The sequence below is a fragment of the Rhincodon typus genome, chromosome 6 (assembly GCF_021869965.1).
Source record: "Rhincodon typus isolate 14 chromosome 6, sRhiTyp1.1, whole genome shotgun sequence".
NCBI lineage: Eukaryota > Metazoa > Chordata > Chondrichthyes > Orectolobiformes > Rhincodontidae > Rhincodon > Rhincodon typus.
The window spans coordinates 49,989,747-50,010,489 of record NC_063337.1 but is presented as its reverse complement, the minus strand read 5'-3'; the positions used below and the strand labels follow the sequence as shown (position 1 = coordinate 50,010,489).

Here is a 20,743-nt window from a genome sequence, read left to right as displayed (position 1 = left end):
TGGACCTAAATGCCTAATTAATTTTCATTAAAAATGCACTCTCTTATTCCTTAGTGAATATTTACAGCATGACGTCTGTCTAGAATGCTTGAATTATCTTAATTAGGATTTTCAAGAAAATTAAAATTTCCATACATATTAAAGATACACAGCTCAAGCTGAAAGAATATCAATTAAAAAGGTAAACTTATACATATAAAGTAAGGCATGTCATAAAGACTTTTCCTCAGAGGAATGTTGGTGGGTGGACACCTGCACAACATTGTTGCAAGCAGCAAGCTTGAGGACACAAATAACTTTATTGTGCAAATTATCCTTTGATAATCTAGGACCCTGATTTCATTTATATAATCTTCCAACATCATGTTTTCTTGTTATCATAAGTAAAATCACAATAATTTATGAACTTAAGAAACTTTTCACTAAGTTATTATTGCTGGGGAAAGCAGGAACACAACAAATCATTTCACATTACACTGACCAGAAAAAATGAGCAGTACACAAGAGATAAAATTTGCTTGAAATAGTTGAGATTTCATTTCACAGGCATGATATTAGGCTTCACCAAGATTGCAACACCCAGGTGTAAAGTTTGCAGGCCATTAGGTCTTGAACAGGCTTGGGGTAGACTCCTGCCCCATTTAAGGAAGAAGTACTGCCTCAGAGAATTGTCAGCTACACAGTAGTCCCAGCAGTCCCCACTGAGCATCTGGCCATTGCTGGGATTCCATTTGGTCTTCAATGGGATCTTTGCTGGAGATGGATGGGGAGGGTTGAGAGGGTTTTCAGCAGGACTAGACTAGCATATGCCAGCAAGAGGTGGAGGGGAATGAGGGGTAAAGGGGAGAGTTTGAAGTGCATGGACTGGAGGGGGTGAGGAGAGTACAATCTGGGAAGGGTATAAATATTGAGGAGAGCCTGGAAAAAAGAAACACCACCCTCAACCTAACTTCCCTCCAGTAAACCAAGACCTGGGAACTAACAGGCTTCAAGCCTGGCTCTGGTCTCCACCTGCAACAGGAAGATTTGCAGAGGGATGTGAAAAGGCTTGGCTCAAAGATTGATAATCCACCCAACAACTCCTGTTACAAGTAAAATTGTAGCGGAGTCAGGAACAGGTAGGCAGGCACTGGGAAATATAGAAGACAATGTTGAGGGGATTATGCTAAGTTTGTGGATGACACAAAGATTGACCAGGTGGTTGTCAGTGAGAAAGACGATCTAGGTTACAGGAAGATAAAGACGATTGGTCCGATGGGCAGATCAATGTCAGATGTAATTTAACATTGATGAGTGTGAGGTGATGCACTTTGCATGAAGCAACAAACCTAGGGAGTACTCAACGAAGATAGAATGCTAAGAAACTCAGAGAAACAGAGGGATTTTAAGGTGCTTGTTCACAGATCCAGGAAGGCAGCAAGAAGGCAGTGTAGTTATGAAGGTATATGAGACACTTTATCAGTCATAGCATAGACTACAAGAGCACGGAGATTATGCTGGAGCTGTACAGAACTTTGGTTAGGCTACAGCTGGAGTATGCTGGTCACCACACCATAGGAAGGATGTGATTGCACTTGAGGGATACAAAGGAGATTCACCAGGATGTTGCCCGAGTTGGAGCAGTTTAGCTTTAAAGAGATGCTGGATAAGTTCATGAGAGCAGAACAGGCTGAGAAGGGACTTGATTGAGGTGCATAAGATTATAAGGGATATGGACAGGGTGGATAAGAAGCAATTGTTCTCCTCAATTGAAGGTTCAGTAACAAGGGGTAGGATATATATTTTTTAAGGTGAAAAGCAGGAGGTTTAGAGAGGATTTCAGGGCAAGAATTTTCAACCAGAGTAGTGGGAATCTGGAACACACTGCCTAGGAGGGTGACTGAGGCAGGAAACCTCCAGGCCCTTTTTTTAAAAAAAAGTACTTGAATGAACACGAAATGCTTTGCTATAGTTCAGGTACTACAAAATGAAACTACTGCAGATTTAGTTTTTTGTCAGTGCAGACTCAATGGGCCGTATTATACACACCACAACTTGCCAATCTGCCCCAGATAGCATAAAATTCTGTCCCACATTTTAGTTTAATCAAAATGACTTATCTTACAAATTAATTTGTGTGTACACATATAGAGAAGCATTGTACTGGTAGATTACCTGGTAATAAAACGATACTTAATACTAGGAAGCCTCCACTCAGGTTTGACTTGTTTTGGTGGAATAATCTTAATATCAGCAGCAGGTTTCTGAGGGTTCAAGGAAATATCTGAAATGCAAACAAAATAGCTATAACTAGAATACACACAGTAGACATCTACGTGGTGTCAAAACACAACTACAATATTGCTCACAAATTAAAATAAACTGAAAAATACACTCCTTCCTCATTTATTGGGGATGGATAAAATTTAAAAATGCTCTTTTCATTCATTAAAGGGATGTGGACTTCGTTGGCTTGGCTAACATTTAATGCTCATTCCCAACTGTCCTTGAGAAGGGGTGATGAGCTGCCTTCTTGAACTGCTGCCGTGCATTTTGTGTAGATACACCCACAATACGATTAGGGGTAGACCTCCAGGTTTTTGGACCTAATAACAACAAGTCAGCATGGTGTGAGACTTGGTGAGGATCTTGCAGATGGTGGTGTTCCCATGTATCTGCTGCCCCTGTCCTTCTGGATAGTAGTGGTTGTGGTTTTGGTTTTGGAAGGCGCTGTCTAAGAAGCCTTGATGAATTTCTGCAGCACATCTTCTAGATGGCACACACAGCTGCTACTATGCATCAGTGGTCGATATAGCAAATCTGGTGCAATCAAATGGGATGCTTGGTCCTTGTTGATGTCAAGCTTCTACCGTGTGATTGGTGCTGCTGTTCTTTCAGGCATGTGGAAACATTCTATCAAACTCGTTACTTGTGTCTTATAGGTGGCGTACTGGTGTTGGGGAATATATTGCAGTATTAAGTAAGTGTGGCCCTCATATGAATTAGTCTGTGAAAACATTCAGGATGTACATTTTGGAGACGAAGACAGGAGAAATTATGGGAATGAATGAGGAAATGACAAAGACATTGAAAAAAATGTTTAGGTCTCGCTTTACAGTAGAAGATACAAAGTGAGGTGAACCAAGCAGGCAATAAAATTGAAATCAAGATAATTATTATCAGCAGAGAAAAAGTACTGAAGAATCCAAACAGACTAAAATCCGACAAATCCTTAGGATCTGATAGTACATCTTTTGAAACCCTAGATATAGGCTGTCAGAAATAGTGAATGCTCTGGTTATGATTTTGCAAGATTCTCTAGATTCTAATATAGTGTTTGCAGGTTAGGAAATTTAACATTGCAATTCAACAAAGGAGAGAAGAAACAGGGAACTACAGGCCAGTTAGCCTGACATTAGTCGTCAACAAAATGCTAAAATCTACTATTAAAGGGAAGCAGTACAGGAAATATACTTGATCTTCAGAAAGCTAGAGGATAAAGTGCACAGAAATGGTTAGCACACGTGATAAGGTTCACATAGTTGGGGATAATACATCAGCATGAATAAAGGATCAGCTAAGAGATGAAACAAACAGTAGGGATAAATGAGGTATTTTCTAAATCAGCAGGCTGTGACTAGTAGAGTGCCACAAGGAATAGTGGTGGAGCCGAAGTATTTGAAATCTATATTAATGTCTTAAAGAGACAGAGCAAAGTGTCAAAATTCGCTGACAGTACAAAGCTGGATGGGAGTACAAATTGTCAGGACACAATAAGAGAAACAGACAAGTTAGTTGAATGGGCAACAAGAAGTATAATGCGAGATCATACTCTTTAGTAGTAATAAAAAAGTAGATCTTTTTATAAAAGCACTATACATATAAATGTTGCTGTTCAGAGAAACTTGGGTGTACTTATACAAGGATCACAATTCACAAATAGGTACAGCAAACAATTAGGAAGGCTAATTGCATCTTGGCCTTTAATGCAAGAGTTTGGAGTGCAACAGCAAGTCTCATTACAGGACTTGGGTAAAATCAATGTCTGGAGCACTGTGTGAAGTTTTAGCGTCTATACTTGAGGAGTGACATGCTTGCATGAGGGTACAGCATAGGTTCACTACATTGGTTCCTGATTTAAGAGTATCATCTTCCGAAGAAAGGCTGATTAAATTGGGCTATAGTGTCTGGAAATTTAATTAGACTATACAAAGATTCTGAAGCAAACTAGTAGAGAAGAGTCTGAGAGGGCAAAATCTCAAGATAAGGGCCAATCATTTAGAACTGAGATTAGGATAAATTTCTAAACTGAAAAGGAAATGTCTCTGTAGAATTTTCTACCACACGCACAGAGGGTCATTGAAGCCACATTGCTGAATATATTTAAAGGTCTTTGGCTTCTCAGAGAATCTAAGCAAATGGGGAGAGGGTGGAAAGAGAAATCTGAGGTAGAAGATTAACTATAATTATACTGATTAGTGGAGCAGGCTCAAGGGATAGTTTGACCTGCTTTTGCTCTTATTTCCTATGTTGTAATTACAAATATATAAACACATACTAAAAACATTCCAAGTTTAAACACACTTGGTACCAGTGCCATCTGACTTCCTGTCATATTATTGTCATCTTTAGTACTATAAATTCCATGAAAATTTATAATTGGGAAAATTTATATAAGCTCTCAATGTGACTTCTGAATTTATTTCTTAATTGCTCATTTGTTGTTCCTCCATAACAGAAATTCAGGAGTCAATATCAAGGTTTATCCAAAATTGAATAAATTAACACTGATTAAATTTATCAAATGGATTCTCTTTTATGTCCTTTAATGACTTCAACCTAAAAGCGAAGATTTCAGTATGATCCTTTTCCCAGAACTGCATTAGTATAAATTAAATTCGTGTAGTTTGAGCCAAGTGCAGCCTACCAAATATTCCAAAGCTCATGAGGGAAGCTTCAGTCAATGGCAGTGAAAACTTATTTTGTTTAGTATCTGGCAGTTCATTTGAAGAAATAAGTGCTTAGACAGTAAAGTTTTGGAAACTACAATTGCAATGTGACTAGTGAGTTTTCTTCCCTTCCAAAGTCAGGTGCTTAATGAGATTGTGGCTGAAGTAGCAATGACAGAATATGACTCAGGAGGGGTAAAATAATGTAATGGAAGGTGGCCTTGTCAGTACACCAACTTAGACAACATGAATAGATGAACCACTTAATCAATATAAGCATTTCTATGTGGAGCTGACATCTGACATTTGTTCAGCAATCCAACTAGAAGAGGTAGAGATATAGGGTCGATGGTAGGTGTCTTTTCCCTAGGATGGGGGGTTTCAAGACCAAGGGGCACATTTTTAAGGTGAGAGGAGAGAGATTTAAAAACACCAAAAGTGGCAAATTTTTTTACACAGAGGGTGGTTCACGCTTGGAATGAACTTCCTGAGGAAATGGTGGTTGTGGGCACAATTACAACATCTAGAAGACATTTTGATAAGTACATGAATAGGAAAGGTTTGGAGGGATATGGACCAGGACCAGGTAGATGGGACTAGTCTAGTTTGGGATTATGTTTGGCACGGACTGGTTGGACCAAAGGGTCTGTTTCCGTGCTGCATGACTCTATGATTCTATAAGTGACCTATTTGCTTTGCATTAAGATGTAGGCAATACCAAAATTCAATAAGATGTCTATCCAAGCACTTTGCCTCCAACTAGCAGCAAATGAGCATGCTGTCAATTTCCAAAATCGCACAAAAAATACATAAAAATACAAATAAAAAGTTAGTCACCAATCTGTCACAACACTGAAATCATGGAAAATATTACCAAACTTTATTTATGATAAGTCAACAGCTGCTGGCACAATCCTATCATGGTCATGTCATAGTCCAGCAACTTGTTTTGCCTCATTATATCATGGACTGGCAATGAAGAATTAAAGGTTTACTTGTCACATTTAATAAAGGAAATTTGCCTCTAATGTTGTCCTATTTTCAACAAATAGAAAACACTATTACCTATTTCTTTGTACGTTTTTAAGTCGGGGTAGTATGAAACCGGTCGTGTTCTCATCTGAAATGCTTCCTTCACAACGTACCGCACAATAAAGATTACTGTCCCAACTTCTAAACTTCGAAAAAACCTTGGACATAGGGAGTTCCATAGAACCACTGACATCATACCTGAACAGTCAGCAACTTCAAAGTAAGCCTAGAGAAAAAAACACACATGATATAAAGCAAAACCAGAAAAGAAGTAACAGCCTGCTTTTAGGCAATATTATAAGGCAGGAATGTCCCAAGACACTATACAGGAGCATGAGATGATAAAAAGATGGCACCAAGCAGAGGAACACACACACACACACACATTTACAGTCCCTAACACAATTTAATGCCAATCAGGCATTTAGCTGGCAGTGAGGAGTCCAGCCCACTGGGTATTTGGAGCGGACTTCTCATTTCTGAAAGCTACTGACTAATCAGAGGTTGACAGCTCTCTAGCATCAACAACAAAACCATTAGCAGTTCCCACTGCCTCAACTGCACAGCTCTTCAAGCTTGAGGAAACTCTTCCTTACCTCCATGGTGCAGGCATATCTAAAAGAGTTTACCTCGAGGTTTGAAGACGTAGTACAGTCAACACAGATAAGGTCATTAAGGGCCTTGATCCTTTGTTCCTCAAATTTAATCAGAGTTGGGACAGTCACATCAGACAGTAAAATATATCCCAGGCTGCCAAGGGAAACAAAGGAAGGAATGCCAGAAACTGTCATTTTCCAATCCCCTCTGCCTACAGGGATCATGCCAGAAAATTGCTAAAGTCATACTTCTGTTTGAAAAGGGAGCAAAGAATAGGTTGACTAACCACAGTTGTGAGAAGATTGTTTTTCAGCATTTCTTCCGATAATGTAAATTGTAATTTAGAAATGCATGGATTAATCAAGGACAGCCAGCTTAGATTTATTAAGGAAAATCATGTCTGATGAACAATTGAAAATTTAAGAAGTTAACAAGAAAGCTTGATGAGAGTCGCATGTTTGAGACAGTTAGCATGGGTTTTAGTAAAGTTTTTGACTAGATCAAAGGCTGATCAGAAAATTAAAGCAAGAGCTCACACAGTAAATATAGCACAGCAAATAAGTTAAACAAAGGCACATTTTACAAGTACGGGGAGGTGGCAGCACAGTGGTAATGTCACTGGACTAGTAGTACAGAACCTCTAATTGAAGAAGTTGAAATTTCTTATTGAAATTGGGCTAATGTTCTAAGGATGTGGGTTCAAATTCCATCATGGCAGATTTTTGAATTCAATAAAAATCTGGAATAAAAAGCTAGTGTAATGTTGCAAAGACCCATCTGGTTCACTAATGTCCTTTAGGGAAGGAAATCCACCATCTTTACCTGGTGTAACCTACATGTGACTCCAGACCCACAGCAATGCTGTTAACTCTCAACTGCCCTCTCGGCAATTCAGGATGAGCAATAAATGCTGGCCTGGCATGAATTAAAAAAAACATTGAAATTTTGCAAAGGCTAAAGATCACAATAACATTGGTATACATATCTTCAGATTTCTCAAGATAAAACAGGTAGATATGATGGCTAAGATGGCATAAGGGATCATTTTCTCTGTTTTCTCAGGCCTATAGTGCAAAAGCAGGGAGGTTATGCTAGAAATATACAAAAAACCTGTTCAGTCTCAGCTAAACTATGATGCACAGCTCTGGCCACTGAATTACAGGGTCAAAATACGAGCACATGCAAAAGACCACAGAAAAGATTTAGGAGGATGTTTCAAGGAATGGAAAACTTAGCTAAACAAAAGACTGGATTGGTATGTTTATTTTGGAACAAAAAAGTCCAATGGGAGATTTCATCAAGGTGAATAAAATTATAAGGGGGCCTAGGTAAAGTAGATAGAATTACCCATTTCCATTAGTGGAGAGGTCAATAATCAAGGAGATATTATTTTCAAGTAAATGGTAAGAAGAACTAAAGGGCTTTGAGGAATAATCCTTTCACCCAGAGGGCGGTGGGAATCGGAACTCACTGTTCAAAAGGGTAGTAGGGGCCAACCCTCACTACATTTAAGAAAACGCTTTACCTACTGGGCTACTGACTAAGAGAGAATTTGGAATTAGGCTGGATACCTCTTTCTGAGCCAGTATTAACACAATTAACTTTATGGCCTTCTTTTGAGCTGTAGGTTTATAATTCTAGAGCTATTGTCCTAAAGAACTTATCACACAGCTATGCAATGATAGAATAAGGAAATGGGGAAGCATTACAGTCCACCTAATTTAGGTTCTATATATTAAATGCTAATAGAAATCTTTTGAACCATTTTGACATAAGTTTTTATCTTAAGGACAAAAACTTGATCAGTCATCTGCAAATTAATAAATTATTACATAAACAAACTAGACCAAAATACCACCCTCACGGCACTAACTTACCAGTGACTCCAACAGAGGTCCTTATTCCGTTTGCTATAACTTTTGCTAAATTTTAACATTGCATCAAACAGCTAAGATAATGTTACAAAAGTTTGAAAAGTAAATATCTGGCAATCAAGTTCTGGAACTTCCTCTGTAAGCGTCTTGGACTTATTTCTCTTCCTTTTTTAAGATGCTCTTTTAACCTGCGCCAGCCACAGATCATTAGACCATACGATTTAGAAGCAGAATGAGACCATTTGGCTCAGTGAGTCTGCATCACCCTTTGACCATGGCTGATATGTTTCATTTATATCAGCTGGTAGCACTGTTGCCGAGTCATAATGTTCCATAATTCCCTAATTTTCAAGTCCTATTCCAGGACTTCCACGCAAAATTTCCTATATAATACTGGGGACTTCGAGTGTTAAAAGTGCTGCCTTTCACAGGTCACGTATGTCTGAGGTGGACATATGATTTCATGACAAGTCAAATAAGTGATTTATTCCTTGTTTCCTGGCCAAAGAAAATCTCCTGATCACAAGAACAGATTATCTGATCACTGCTGTTTGTGTGCTTCAAAAGTAACTGGTTGTAAACTACTTTGAGACGTGGTGGTCTTGAAAAGCACTGTATAAATACAAAACTTTATTTCTTTCCTCATCTGTCCTATTCGTTCTTGGACACACTATCACAACCTGAAATTGTTACAATTTTAAAACATATACATGTTTCATTTACTTCACATGCTATAACAAAGACACATCATTTAATGATATGACGATTTGCATTTTGGTGCAATCATATGTATTGGTCGCGACTACTCAGCAAGCAGGAACTGCGTGCACAATGCTCGAGTCAGAGCAGTATGAATGACAGCATGGTAGTTATTCATGGCACAGTCTTTCTGATATGTTACTTATTTCATTATACAATCAGTTCCCTTGTGTTTGTTACAATTTGTGTGATATAATATAGTTAATGTAACTGAAGTGTTCAATATTACTACTCCTAGCTATTTGCAATCCTAAATCTAGAAGCTTTTATCCTATCACAAGGTGGTTCTTTCAACAATTTAGTTTAAAACAGTACACTTAATAGATCCTTGCCTGATAAGGCCAATCAATGTTCTTGCCAGCTGTTCCATAATGTCGTAATCTGGATTTGTACATTACTCTCACCAGTAGGGGAGCCATTTTCAACCTTCCTCTCCAATTAAATTGTAACTCCTTTAGTGTGATTATCTGCTCATCTATAATACAATAAATTTGAAAAGCAAGAGTAAATTTACATAGTAAACTCTGGTTTATTATCTGTGTTGTGGAAAATAAATACCAGAAAACATTCATTGAAGTTTGTTCCTTAATTCCTGAGCCACTGACACTGAACATGAACAATATCTCTACTCCAATTGACACACACATACATATATGGCCCAAAGAGGATTAATTGGATAACTAAAATGTACACGTTAGTTGAATAATCCAGACATTCCTCATCTATAATGTTAGCATTCAGCTGTATGCCACCAACATGCTTCTCTGTGTTGTCATGCTGCTTGTGTGAAATCCAGCCCTAGTTCAACAACTTTTCTCAGGTAAATGTTGGGAAGACTGAAGCAGTTAACCAGCCCAGGCTGTGAATTTTGTACCTGCGCCAGATTCCATTTCCTTTCATACAAAAATTAGAGCACAGAAAGAGGCCACCCATATGCATCAGCTGAATAAACTAGCTATCCACTCCAATCCCAATCACCAGCACCTGGTCTATAGTCTTGCACATTACAGTAATTCAGATCGATTCCCAGGTTCATTTTAAATGAGTTCATGGTTTCCGTGTCAACCACCACATTGGGTAGTGAATTTCAGACATCCACTGCTGGATGAAAAGACTTTTGCTCATGCCTCCTCTAATTCTCCTAGGAATCAGCTTAAATCTATGCCCTTTGGTAACTGACCTCTCCACAAGGGGAAACAAATCTTCCCTATATAGTCTATCCAAGCCACTCCATTATTTTATACATCCCGATCAAAATACCCCATTGCCTCCTCTGTTCTCAGGACAAAGACCCTATCCTGTTGAATCTTTCCACATACCTGCAACTTTCTAGCAAATCTTTGTATTCTCTCTAGAGCAATCAGGTCCTTCCTGTAATATGGTAACCAGAACTATACATAAAACGCCAGCTGCAGCCTAACTGGTGTCTTAGCTTGCTGGCTACTGTTTCAGATTGAGCAAGACTGGACATGGAGGATACAAAATATTTGGCTCTAATCGGAAGTTTTCATCTTAAATCCTTGCCATCACGTTGACCAACAGCCTCTTCTTCAATAATGTTATATGTCTCTGCCTAAGTCTATCTGTTACTGAAATGTTCATTTGTGCCTGTGAAAAATCTAAACAATTATTTTAATGCTTGCCTTGTTTAGCTGTCATCCTCCACATTAACTTTCAGCTTGTCCAAAAGTCTGCTGTCAAATCCAGTACCGCACTAAGTCCTTCCCATTCCTCAACCTAGTGTTCAGACCTTCATTAGCTCTCATTCCCAAATAGCTAAAACAAATTTCTCATCACAATTTAAATTTATTTTTGATCTTGCCCAATTCTATCGAAATAACCACTCTGAACCACAATCCTTCTTCCAGCCCCTATAAATTCAGCATTCCTTCCAGATGTTATTAATCAACCTGTTCAATTGCATTATTACACAAGTAAGTAGTAAGTGGGGCTTGAATGTCAGTGTCATGGCTGAGAGATTGGGACACTACCATTGCACCATAAAAACCCCTATAATTCTAGCCTTATACATTTGCACATTGAGACAAGTCTTCAGACTTCTAGGCTCCACACTTGTCTAAGGTTAGCCATACTCCCTCTCCACCTTTTCAATCAAGCTTTTAGTTACTACCCTCTGGCATAGCATCTGTTTTTGAGATGAAACTCCTCGAAATGAGCTAGGCCATTTTTCTATGTTAAATAAAAGTTATAAGAGCTGTGCTTTTATATATTAATCTCAGTTAACTGGGAGTTTTTGTAAACAACTGCTTACTTCCTAGCAATATTAATCAGTCAAGTAGAACTTATACTTCAAAAAGAAACTAATTCATGCAATATATTGTATCAGGTACACCACAGAAAGACACCATTCAGCCCATTGTGCTAGCTCATTTCTTTGAAAGAATACAATTAATGACATTTAGTCTGCACTTCGTACGAGGCAATTTTTGTTTTGCATATCAGCTGAACTAACAATACAAACTGAAATGCAGCTTGATTTCTTGTAGGGAGACGGAGTCATATATAACACAGGAAGTCATTTAGCTCATCAAGTCCTCAAGTCCATGCTAGCTTTCCATGGAACAATCAGTTCCATCCGTCCATTCCATCCCCCCAAAGCCCTGTTATTATCCCAGCTGAGACTTCAGACTGAAATTGGACTTGAGAGATCATGTTTATAAAAAGTTAATCAGGTAGTTTTTTACTGAAACACAAGCACACAATAATGGAGATCTGATTTTAAATAAGACAAGTTTATTATATAAAAAAGATAAATGCAATAAACCAAATTATTTACACGATACAAATTGTAAGATTTTGAAACACAGGAAAAATGCAATATTCCATCTATCCCAGCAGAATCCTTTTATCGTACTCAAAACACCAGAGAAACTTTCCTTCTTCGTCGCATCTATAGGTTTGAGTTAACTGCTGCTTTCATTTCCCCGAATGAGTTAGATCACCCCTTCCTGAAATAATCACAACTGAGCTTAGACTATGTCAGCTTTGAACAACCCCATTCAGAGTTCTAACTAAACACTTCTGTTATGGAACTTTCAAACTAAAATTTTTTACACTGAGGTAAACTATTTCCTATCTTTTCTCTAGAAGAAAAAATGAGTGGGGAGATGATGGTCTAATGGTATTATTACGAGACCTGGAGATCCAGGTGATGTCTGGGAACCAGGGTACAAATCCCACTGTGGCAAATTTGAATTCAATAAAAATAAAACTAAGAAATCATTGTTAGTTGTTAGGCAACCCCATCTGATTCACTAATATCTTTTAGGGAAGGAAACAGTCTTTACCCAGTCCAGCATACATGTGACTCTAGACCAACAGCAACATGATTGACTCTTAACTGGCCTCTGTGTTCCACCAGCAGCATCAACTAGCAGAGGTGATGGCACATTAGTAAGCAGTCAGAAGGGAGTTTCCCTGGGAGTCCTCTGGATACCATCAAGTCTCATGACATCAGGACAAACATGGGTAAGGAAACCTCCTGCCAATTACCTCCCCCCAGCTGATGAAACAGTACAGCTGCATGTTGAACATCACTTGGGAGGAAGCACTGACGTTGGCAAAGGGACAGAATGTACTGAGTGGGGGATTTCAACATCTACCACCAAAAAGTGGCTTGCCAGCAGTACTACTGATTAGGACTTGACCAGATCAAAGGACACTGCTACTAGCAGGTGGTGAAGGAACGAAGGGGGAAAAGACAGACTTGACCTTATCCTCACCAATTTTCCAGGACACAGATAAATCGTCCATGACAGTACTGCTAAAAGTGACCACTGCACAGTCAAGAACAAAGAACAAAGAAAACTACAGCATAGGAACAGGCCCCTCGGCCCTCCAAGCCTGCGCTGATCCAGATCCTCTATCTAAACCTGTCGCCTATTTTCCAAGGATCTGTATCCCTCTGCTCCCTGCCCATTCATGTACCTGTCTAGATATATCTTAAATGACGCTATCGTGCCCACCTCTACCACCTCTGCTGGCAACGCATTCCAGACACCCACCACCCTCTACGTAAAGAACTTTCCACGCATATCTCCCTTAAACTTTTCCCCTCTCACCTCGAAATCGTGACCCCTAGTAATTGAGTCCCCCACTCTGGGAAAAAGCTTCTTGCTATCCACCCTGTCTATATATCTCTCATGATTTTGCAGACCTCAAATCAGGTCTCCCCTCAACCTCCGTGTTTCTAATGTAAATAATCCTAATCTACTCAACCTCTCTTCATAGCTAGCACCCTCCATACCAGGCAACATCCTGGTGAACCTCCTCTGCACCCTCTCCAAAGCATCCACATCCTTTTGGTAATGTGGCAACCAGAACTGTACGCCGTATTATAAATGTGGTCAAACCAAAGTCCTAGACAAAGTATAAGTCCTTGGAGATGATGCCCTCTTTTCACATTGGGAATACCTTACATTATGTTGTGTGGCACTGTTACTGAGCTAAATGGGATAGACTTTGAACAGATCTTGCAACTTTAGATTTGGCATCCATGAGGCACCGCAACTACCAGCAGCAGCATAATTTGCAACGTCATGGCACTGAATATCCCTCACCTTATCATTACCATCAAACCAGTGAATAATTACTGGTTCAATGAGGGGTGCTGGAGGGCATGCCAAGAGGAGCACCAGGCATACTTAAAAACAGCTGTCAATCTAGTGAAGCTACAAAACAGGACTCTACGCCTGACAAACACAAACAAAGAAAGATATATAACGGCTCATGACTCCCCAACCAACAGATCAGATCTAAGCAGTCCTGCTACATTCAATTGCAAACTGTGGAGTCAGTTAAACAATTCACTGGAGATGAAGGAGGAGGTAGTTCCGTAAATATCCACATTCTCATGGTGTGCTTAGCACATCAGTGCAAAACACTGAAGCATTTGCAATAAACTTCAGGCAAAAGTGCTGTGTGGATGATACACCACAGCATTTCAGAGTCTTCCAAAAACCAGTGTTCAGCCAATCTGATTCACTCCATATGATATCAAAAAATAGCTGGAGGCAGTGCATACTGCAAAGATTATGGGCTCTGGCAACAATATTGAAGACATGTTCTCTAGAACTTGCCACATCCCTCAACAAGCTGGTTCAGCACAGCTACAATTTTGGCATTTACCCAATGATTTGGGAAATTGACTGGGTGTGTCCTGTACAAAAATAGCTGAACAAGTCTACCTGAGCCAATAACCAATCCATCAGTCTACTCTCAATCTTCAGTAAGGTGATAAAAGGTGTAATCAACAATCTTATCAAGCAGCACCTGCCTAGGAATGACCTGTTCTCGATGGCCCTGGTGGAACTGGACATCTCAGCTCCTGGTCTTATTACAGCCTTGGTTCAGAAATGAGGTGTGAGTGACTGCAATTGATGTCAAGGCTGTGTTTGACTGATTATAGCATTAAAGAACTTGAGCAAAACTGAAGTCAATGGGAATTTGGGGAAAACTCTCTGCTGGTTGGAGGCATACCTAGGACAAAGCAAGATGATTATGGTTGTCAAAAGTCAGTCATCTGAGTTCCAGGAGATATCTGCAGAAATTCCTCATGATAGTGTCTTTGACCCAACCATCTTCAACTGTTTCATCAAGAATCTTCCTTCCATCATAAGGTCAAAATGAGTACAATTGCTGCAATTGCACAGTCTTCAGCATCATTCGCGACTCCTTAAATACTGATGCAGTCCATGTCAAATGCAGCAAGACCTGGCCAACATCCAGACATGGTCTGAAAAGTGGCATGTACCATTCACACCATCAATGACCATCACCAACAAGAGAGAATCTAACCAATGTCCTTTGACATTCAATGGCATCACCACTGAATCCTCCACTACAAAGATCCTGAGGGTTATCATTGATTGGAAACTGAACCGGATAAGAAAGTGAGGTTTGGGGATGGAGTTGATAGTGACAAACCTCAATTGCCATTTTTTGACGCATGGGACAGGTCATTCTATTCATAGCAAAAAGACTGGATCTTAAGACCAAGAAAGGGGCTGCCATCAGGAACATAATTGTCAGCACAGATAGCAGTGCATAACGCTGGCTGAACAGATTGCTGCACAACAAGTGCAGATCCAGTCCTTGCTGTCCTATGGCCACGATAAGCTTCATGGCTGACCCACCCAAAGAAAACTCCAAAGAGAAGTGTTGATATTGCGACAAGGCTAAGAACTTTAGACAAGAATGCCCTAAAAAAAAATCATTGCCACCTCTCCATCAGGCACAAAAATCCCATCCAGTGCAATGGCCTTCCTTTCTCACCACATGTTAAACTAATCTTCCATCAAGCATCAGAGAGGGTAAGGGGAGGGGAAGATGCTCAATTTTACATAGAGAGTGAAGTGGGCTCATGCTAGACTGAGTGTAAAATTTGGCAAAGTAGAAGAACTGTGTCTAGTTGACACAGGACCAGAGGAGCCAACCATTAGTCGCCAATGGTTTCTGAGAGCATCTTGTTCGGGAGTCTGGGCTGATCTATATCTCTTCCCTCATTGGGGGTCTCTGCTTTACATGGGGTTGACATCCCTCATCATGGCTACACTGAGCTCTCCCTATCTGTCCTCAATCAGACTTCTGCCTGAGGTTTCAGTTAGGTCGTGACCTGGTCAATGTGGTTTTGGGGCTTGAGCTTATTAGGAGATATCCAGGCATCTTCAGAAAGAACGTATGGTGACTAGTGTTAGCACCACATTAAAAGGTCAGCAGATAGAAAACACAAATCTTTGACTTGTTCTGTGCATCCTCAAGTGTTTCAGCCTGTATGGAACCCCCAAATCATTCAACGAGCAGGAAATTGGACTGTTCATTTACCTGCACACACCACTGTTCTTGAAGGCTCATGCCAGTCGTCTCCAACTGACTGACATCAGGCCTTGCTAGAGCACCATATGTCACATGTAGCAAAGCTCCCACTCAGTGTAACTCTGGAAGCTGCTCTTGTCACTGTGGGAGAAATGGGTAAAGTATCTATGCAGAATTCCAATTTCAGCCTTAAAGACGTTACCTCTAACCAAGAATGTCATTGGAGTCATTTAAAAAACGTCATGGACAGATTACCAACTGGAAGAGACATTTATATTCTCATTTCAAAAGATAGACATGAGCAAGTTACAGGAGACCCAGGAAGGCAGTTTGTTTCTACTCACACCAAGTATGGTACAACTTTAAATCAGGATGATGACAGAATTGGGTTTTGTGACCTGGTAAACCACAGGATTGATAAAGATGACAATCCAGTAAAGATTCTTTATCACTGGATCCTAGCCATCAATGGGAAGCGGACGTGGTTTATGCTTATAATAGCAACCCCTCACTCATCCAGGACCGACTCTTCACAATATTTCTTCTTGGGTCAAGACTCCAACCTTCCCATGGACCCTCTCCTTGCATTTACCATGCCTTCTGATGGAAACGGCCAGATCAGGTAGTGAATGACAAGCATTCAAGAGCATTGAAAGAAGTGCTGGAAAGAAAAGCACTGAACGATTGCAAGGCTGACAGGACAGATCTTCTAAATGGCATGATGATATTCCTGTAGAATCCAACAATCAGGGATCAGAACATAATACAAGATAAGTGGGGCCGCTCGTCTCAGAGTCTTTTGCAGAATCTCTACTGTATGGAAGCAGGCCATTTGGCCTATTAGGTCCACACCAACTTTCCAAACCCATGGCCACCCCCTTTGTCTGTAGGAAGTAGGAGGAATTAAAAGAGAAGTTGTTGAGGGTGAGGACGAGTTCAGCTAAGCGGATGAGGGTGTCAGTGGAGGGGGACTGGTCGGGCCTGTGGGACAGGAAGAAGCGGAGGGCCTTTAGGCCATCTGTATGGGGAATGCAGGTATATAGGGACTGGACATCCATGGTAAAGATGAGGTGTTGGGGACCGGGGAATTGGAAGTTCTGGAGGAGGTGGAGGGTGTGGTTGGTGTCACGGACGTAGGTCGGGAGTTCCTGGACCAAGGGGGAGAAAATGGAGTCGAGATAGGTGGAGATAAAAGTTCGGTGGGGCAGGAGCAGGCGGAGACAATGGGTCGACCAGGTTAGTCAGGTTTGTGGATTTTGGGAAGGAGATAGAAGCGGGTGGTGCGGGGTTGGGGAACGATGAGATTGGAGGCTGTGGCTGGAAGGTCACGTGAGGTGATGAGGTTGTGGATGGTTTGGTGATCAGGGGTGGGGTCATGATCAAGGGGGCGGTAGGAGGTGTTGTCGGAGAGTTGGCGCCTGGCATTGGCGATGTAGAGGTCAGTGCACCATACTACAATTGTGCCTCCCTTGTCCGCGGGTTTTATGGTGAGGTTGGGATTGGAACGGAGGGCTGCACATTCTGCAGGGGAGAGGTTGGAGTGGGTGAGAGGGGTGGAGAGGTTGAGGCAATTGATGTCTCGACGGCAGTTGGAAATAAAGAGGTCGAGGGAGGGTAGGAGGCCTTGGGGTGGTGTCCAGGAGGAGGGGGTGTGTTGGAGGCGGGAGAAGGGGTCAGTAGACGAGGGTTAGGCTCACGATTGAAGAAGTAAGTGCGGAGGCGGCGGAAAAACTGCTCTATGTCCAAGCGTGACCGGTATTCGTTGATGTGTGGGTAGAGGGGGACAAAGGTGAGCCCTTTACTGAGGACTGACATTCGTTCTCAGTAAGGGGGAGGTCTGGGGGGGATGGTGAAGACTCGGCAGGGCTGGGTGCTACTGTCTCCTCTGAAGGTGCTGGCTTTGGAGGCGGTGGGCGGAGTGACGTTGGCAGTGGGCGGAGTTGCGTTGGCGGGCAGAGTTGCATCGGTGTCGGCGGTGGGAGGAGTGGCGTAGGCGGCGGCAGCAGCGGTAATGGTAGGTGCGTCCTCAGTGTCTATGGTGTTGGCCTCGGAAACGGAGGCGGTGGCATGAGCAGCGGTGTCGATGGTGTTCGCTGTCCCGGAAGTGGTGTACCCGGCAGCGGAGGATGTGACGTCATCCGTGGGTTCTCCGACAGTGGCCACATGGCCAATGGCAGTGGGAACATTGTGGGGAAGGTCCTGGGTAGGGTTGGGGATTTGGGAGGTGGAGTCGGCCCGTTTTGGGTGGTAGGCACCAGTAAGTTTACTGTACTTACGGTTTTTAGTTTCCAATAAAGCTGAGTAGAATTGTGAGTTCAGGTTGTGGATCCTACGAAGAATAAAAAACAGGAGAGGTCCTTTGCAGGCTGGGAGAGGGAGGCTCTGAGCTGGGATAGGTTTGATTGTAGTGCCAGGAGATGCCGGCGCATTGCTGCGAGCATGTGTTTCAGGAGTCGCAGGGAGAAACGCTTCTGAAGGATCTCAATGTTCTGAATGTAGACACTGTCACAGTTGGGGCCAAATTGGGAAGGCCTGAATGTGGACTGTAGTCCATTGGGGATGATCTGGCTCCGTAGACAGGTACTAAGAAAGGTGATGTGGCTGTAGTACCTGGTTTGCTTCAGGACGTGGTCGAGCAGTTTCAAGGCTGAAGAGATTACGAGAGTGTTGCAGTGGAAGAGCTTCAAAATCTCCCCTCCCCCTACTGCATCCCAAAACCAGCCCAGCTCCTCCCCGCCTCCCTAACCTGTCCTTCCTCCCACCTATCCCCTCCTCCTAGCCCCATCTCCTACCTACTAACCTCATCCCACCCCCTTGACTTGTCCGTCCTCCCTGGACTGACCTATCCCCTCCCTACCTACTCACCTCTACTAGCTCCATCCCTGCCTCTTTGACCTGTCTGTCTCCTCTCCACCTATCTTCTCCTCTATCCATCTTCTAACCGCCTCCCCCTCTCTCCCTATTTATTTCAGAACCCCCTTCCCCTCCCCCATTTCTAGGCCCGAAACGTCAGCCTTCCTGCTCCTCTGATGCTGCTTGGCCTGCTGTGTTCATCCAGCTCTGCATCTTGTTATCTCAGATTCTCCAGCATCTGCAGTTCCTGCTATCTCTAATAGAAAGATGTTCCCTAGGTTATTCATCACAGCGATCCAGCTGAGGAGCAGGTCGCTCTCGACAAAAGTAAGGAGAGCGCGGGGTGCCCGTGGAAATGAGGACATTGAATGCAGAGGTGACTGTGGGAAGCCAGAAACACTCAGCCATGTAGTCCACAGTTGCTCGGTTACACAAGATGCACATTGTGCACGGCATAACCATATCATGAAACAACTTGGATGTCATGAAACAACTTGGACGACAGCTGCGGCATGGGACAACGGGCGAAGTTATGAAGGAACCCAGGATTCCCCTGAAAACATCATTCTGCAAACCTGACATCTTGCTGGTTGAGAATACAGCTTACGTTTGGGATATCGCGGCTCCCCTGGAATCCCAGACAACAAGGTGCAGGGCTGGATGAACACAGCAGGCCAAGCAGCATCATAGGAGCAGAGAGGCTGACGTTTCGGGCCTAGATCCTTCCCGTTTAGATGAGACTTGGACTCTGAAGCATGAGAAGTATGGTAATGACGAAGTGGTAGCCGCTACGCGGAAACATCTAATCTGGGCTACAGTATCAGCGCCGTGAAACAGATTCCAGTGATCATCTCAAGTCGTGGTCTCGTGCATACCAAGAGCGCCGCAGACCTCAGGAAAATTGGAGTCTCCAAAATATCCATTGGGGACTTGGTAACAATAGCTATGGCCGGCAGAATTAGGTGCTACGACACCTATATGAGAGGAGCTAACAGATGATGGTCTGTGTTCCAGTGGCCCTGATTCTCGATCTGGGCCTTCTCGTCCCGCAGACAATCTACATGATGTGCAGTAATGCCTGATACTGTATTCCTCTTCCGACAATAGCACTTCAGTGCAACCCAGTAGGGACCGCTTCAATGCAGGAGTGGCCTTACCAAATAAATGTAATAGCAATTGAAGCAACAAGCATTGTTGATCATATGATTCCTGGAGACCAGATTGACATAGTCCCCAACGTAAGTGATCTACCAAAGATCCGTTGGAAGTTACCAGTTAAGAGGCTGAGAATGTCTTCTCAAACAGATGCTGGATATCAACCCAACCATTACCATTTGCCCTGATGAGTAATGCAAGAACAGAATGCTTCCACTAATGTGGATGAGAACATTCTCGTCATGATGGCAAAATTGAACCTGATAATCTCAACTGCTTACAAATGTTAATGTGCAATGAATAGTTGTAGTTACAGTGAATTTCAAGCAGGGAAGCATATAATAATAATCTCCAGCAGCACGTAGCAACAGTGACAGAGGAAGCTGAGTAACGGACCTCAAGCAATTGTGCCAGGGCCTCCAGGAGCAGGTGATAATGGTGATGGAGGGCAGCTGGAGGAACTGAACAAACCATCTCTGGAAAAATGTATAGCTTTGGGAGAAGGAGGCCTCATAAGATGAAAGAGCAGACATCAAAGAATTCCTCAACCCAATGTAACCACAGGCTTCATTTGTATAGACACTTCCTTGTTTAACCTTAATTCCCCTTCATGTTTGTGATAACCTGATGCTACTGGAATAAAGAATCTCTGCTTTGTGATCTTCAGGCCGTCTCTGTATTAAATTCTCATGTTCTATTCAGCAGATTTTC

At 42.1% G+C, this 20,743-nt stretch overlaps 1 protein-coding gene across 1 annotated transcript in view; it reads right to left on the bottom strand.

Moving 5' to 3' along the window:
* LOC109927175 (RPA-related protein RADX-like) overlaps nucleotides 1-20,743 on the bottom strand; it is a 74,533-nt gene that overhangs the window by 49,310 nt on the left and 4,480 nt on the right. The window contains exons 2-3 of the mRNA XM_048597955.1: nucleotides 5,994-6,186; nucleotides 2,155-2,263 (exon numbers count right to left, since the gene is read on the bottom strand). Of these exons, the coding sequence (XP_048453912.1) occupies nucleotides 2,155-2,263; nucleotides 5,994-6,186 (302 nt within the window). The remainder of the gene's footprint in view (nucleotides 1-2,154; nucleotides 2,264-5,993; nucleotides 6,187-20,743) is intronic.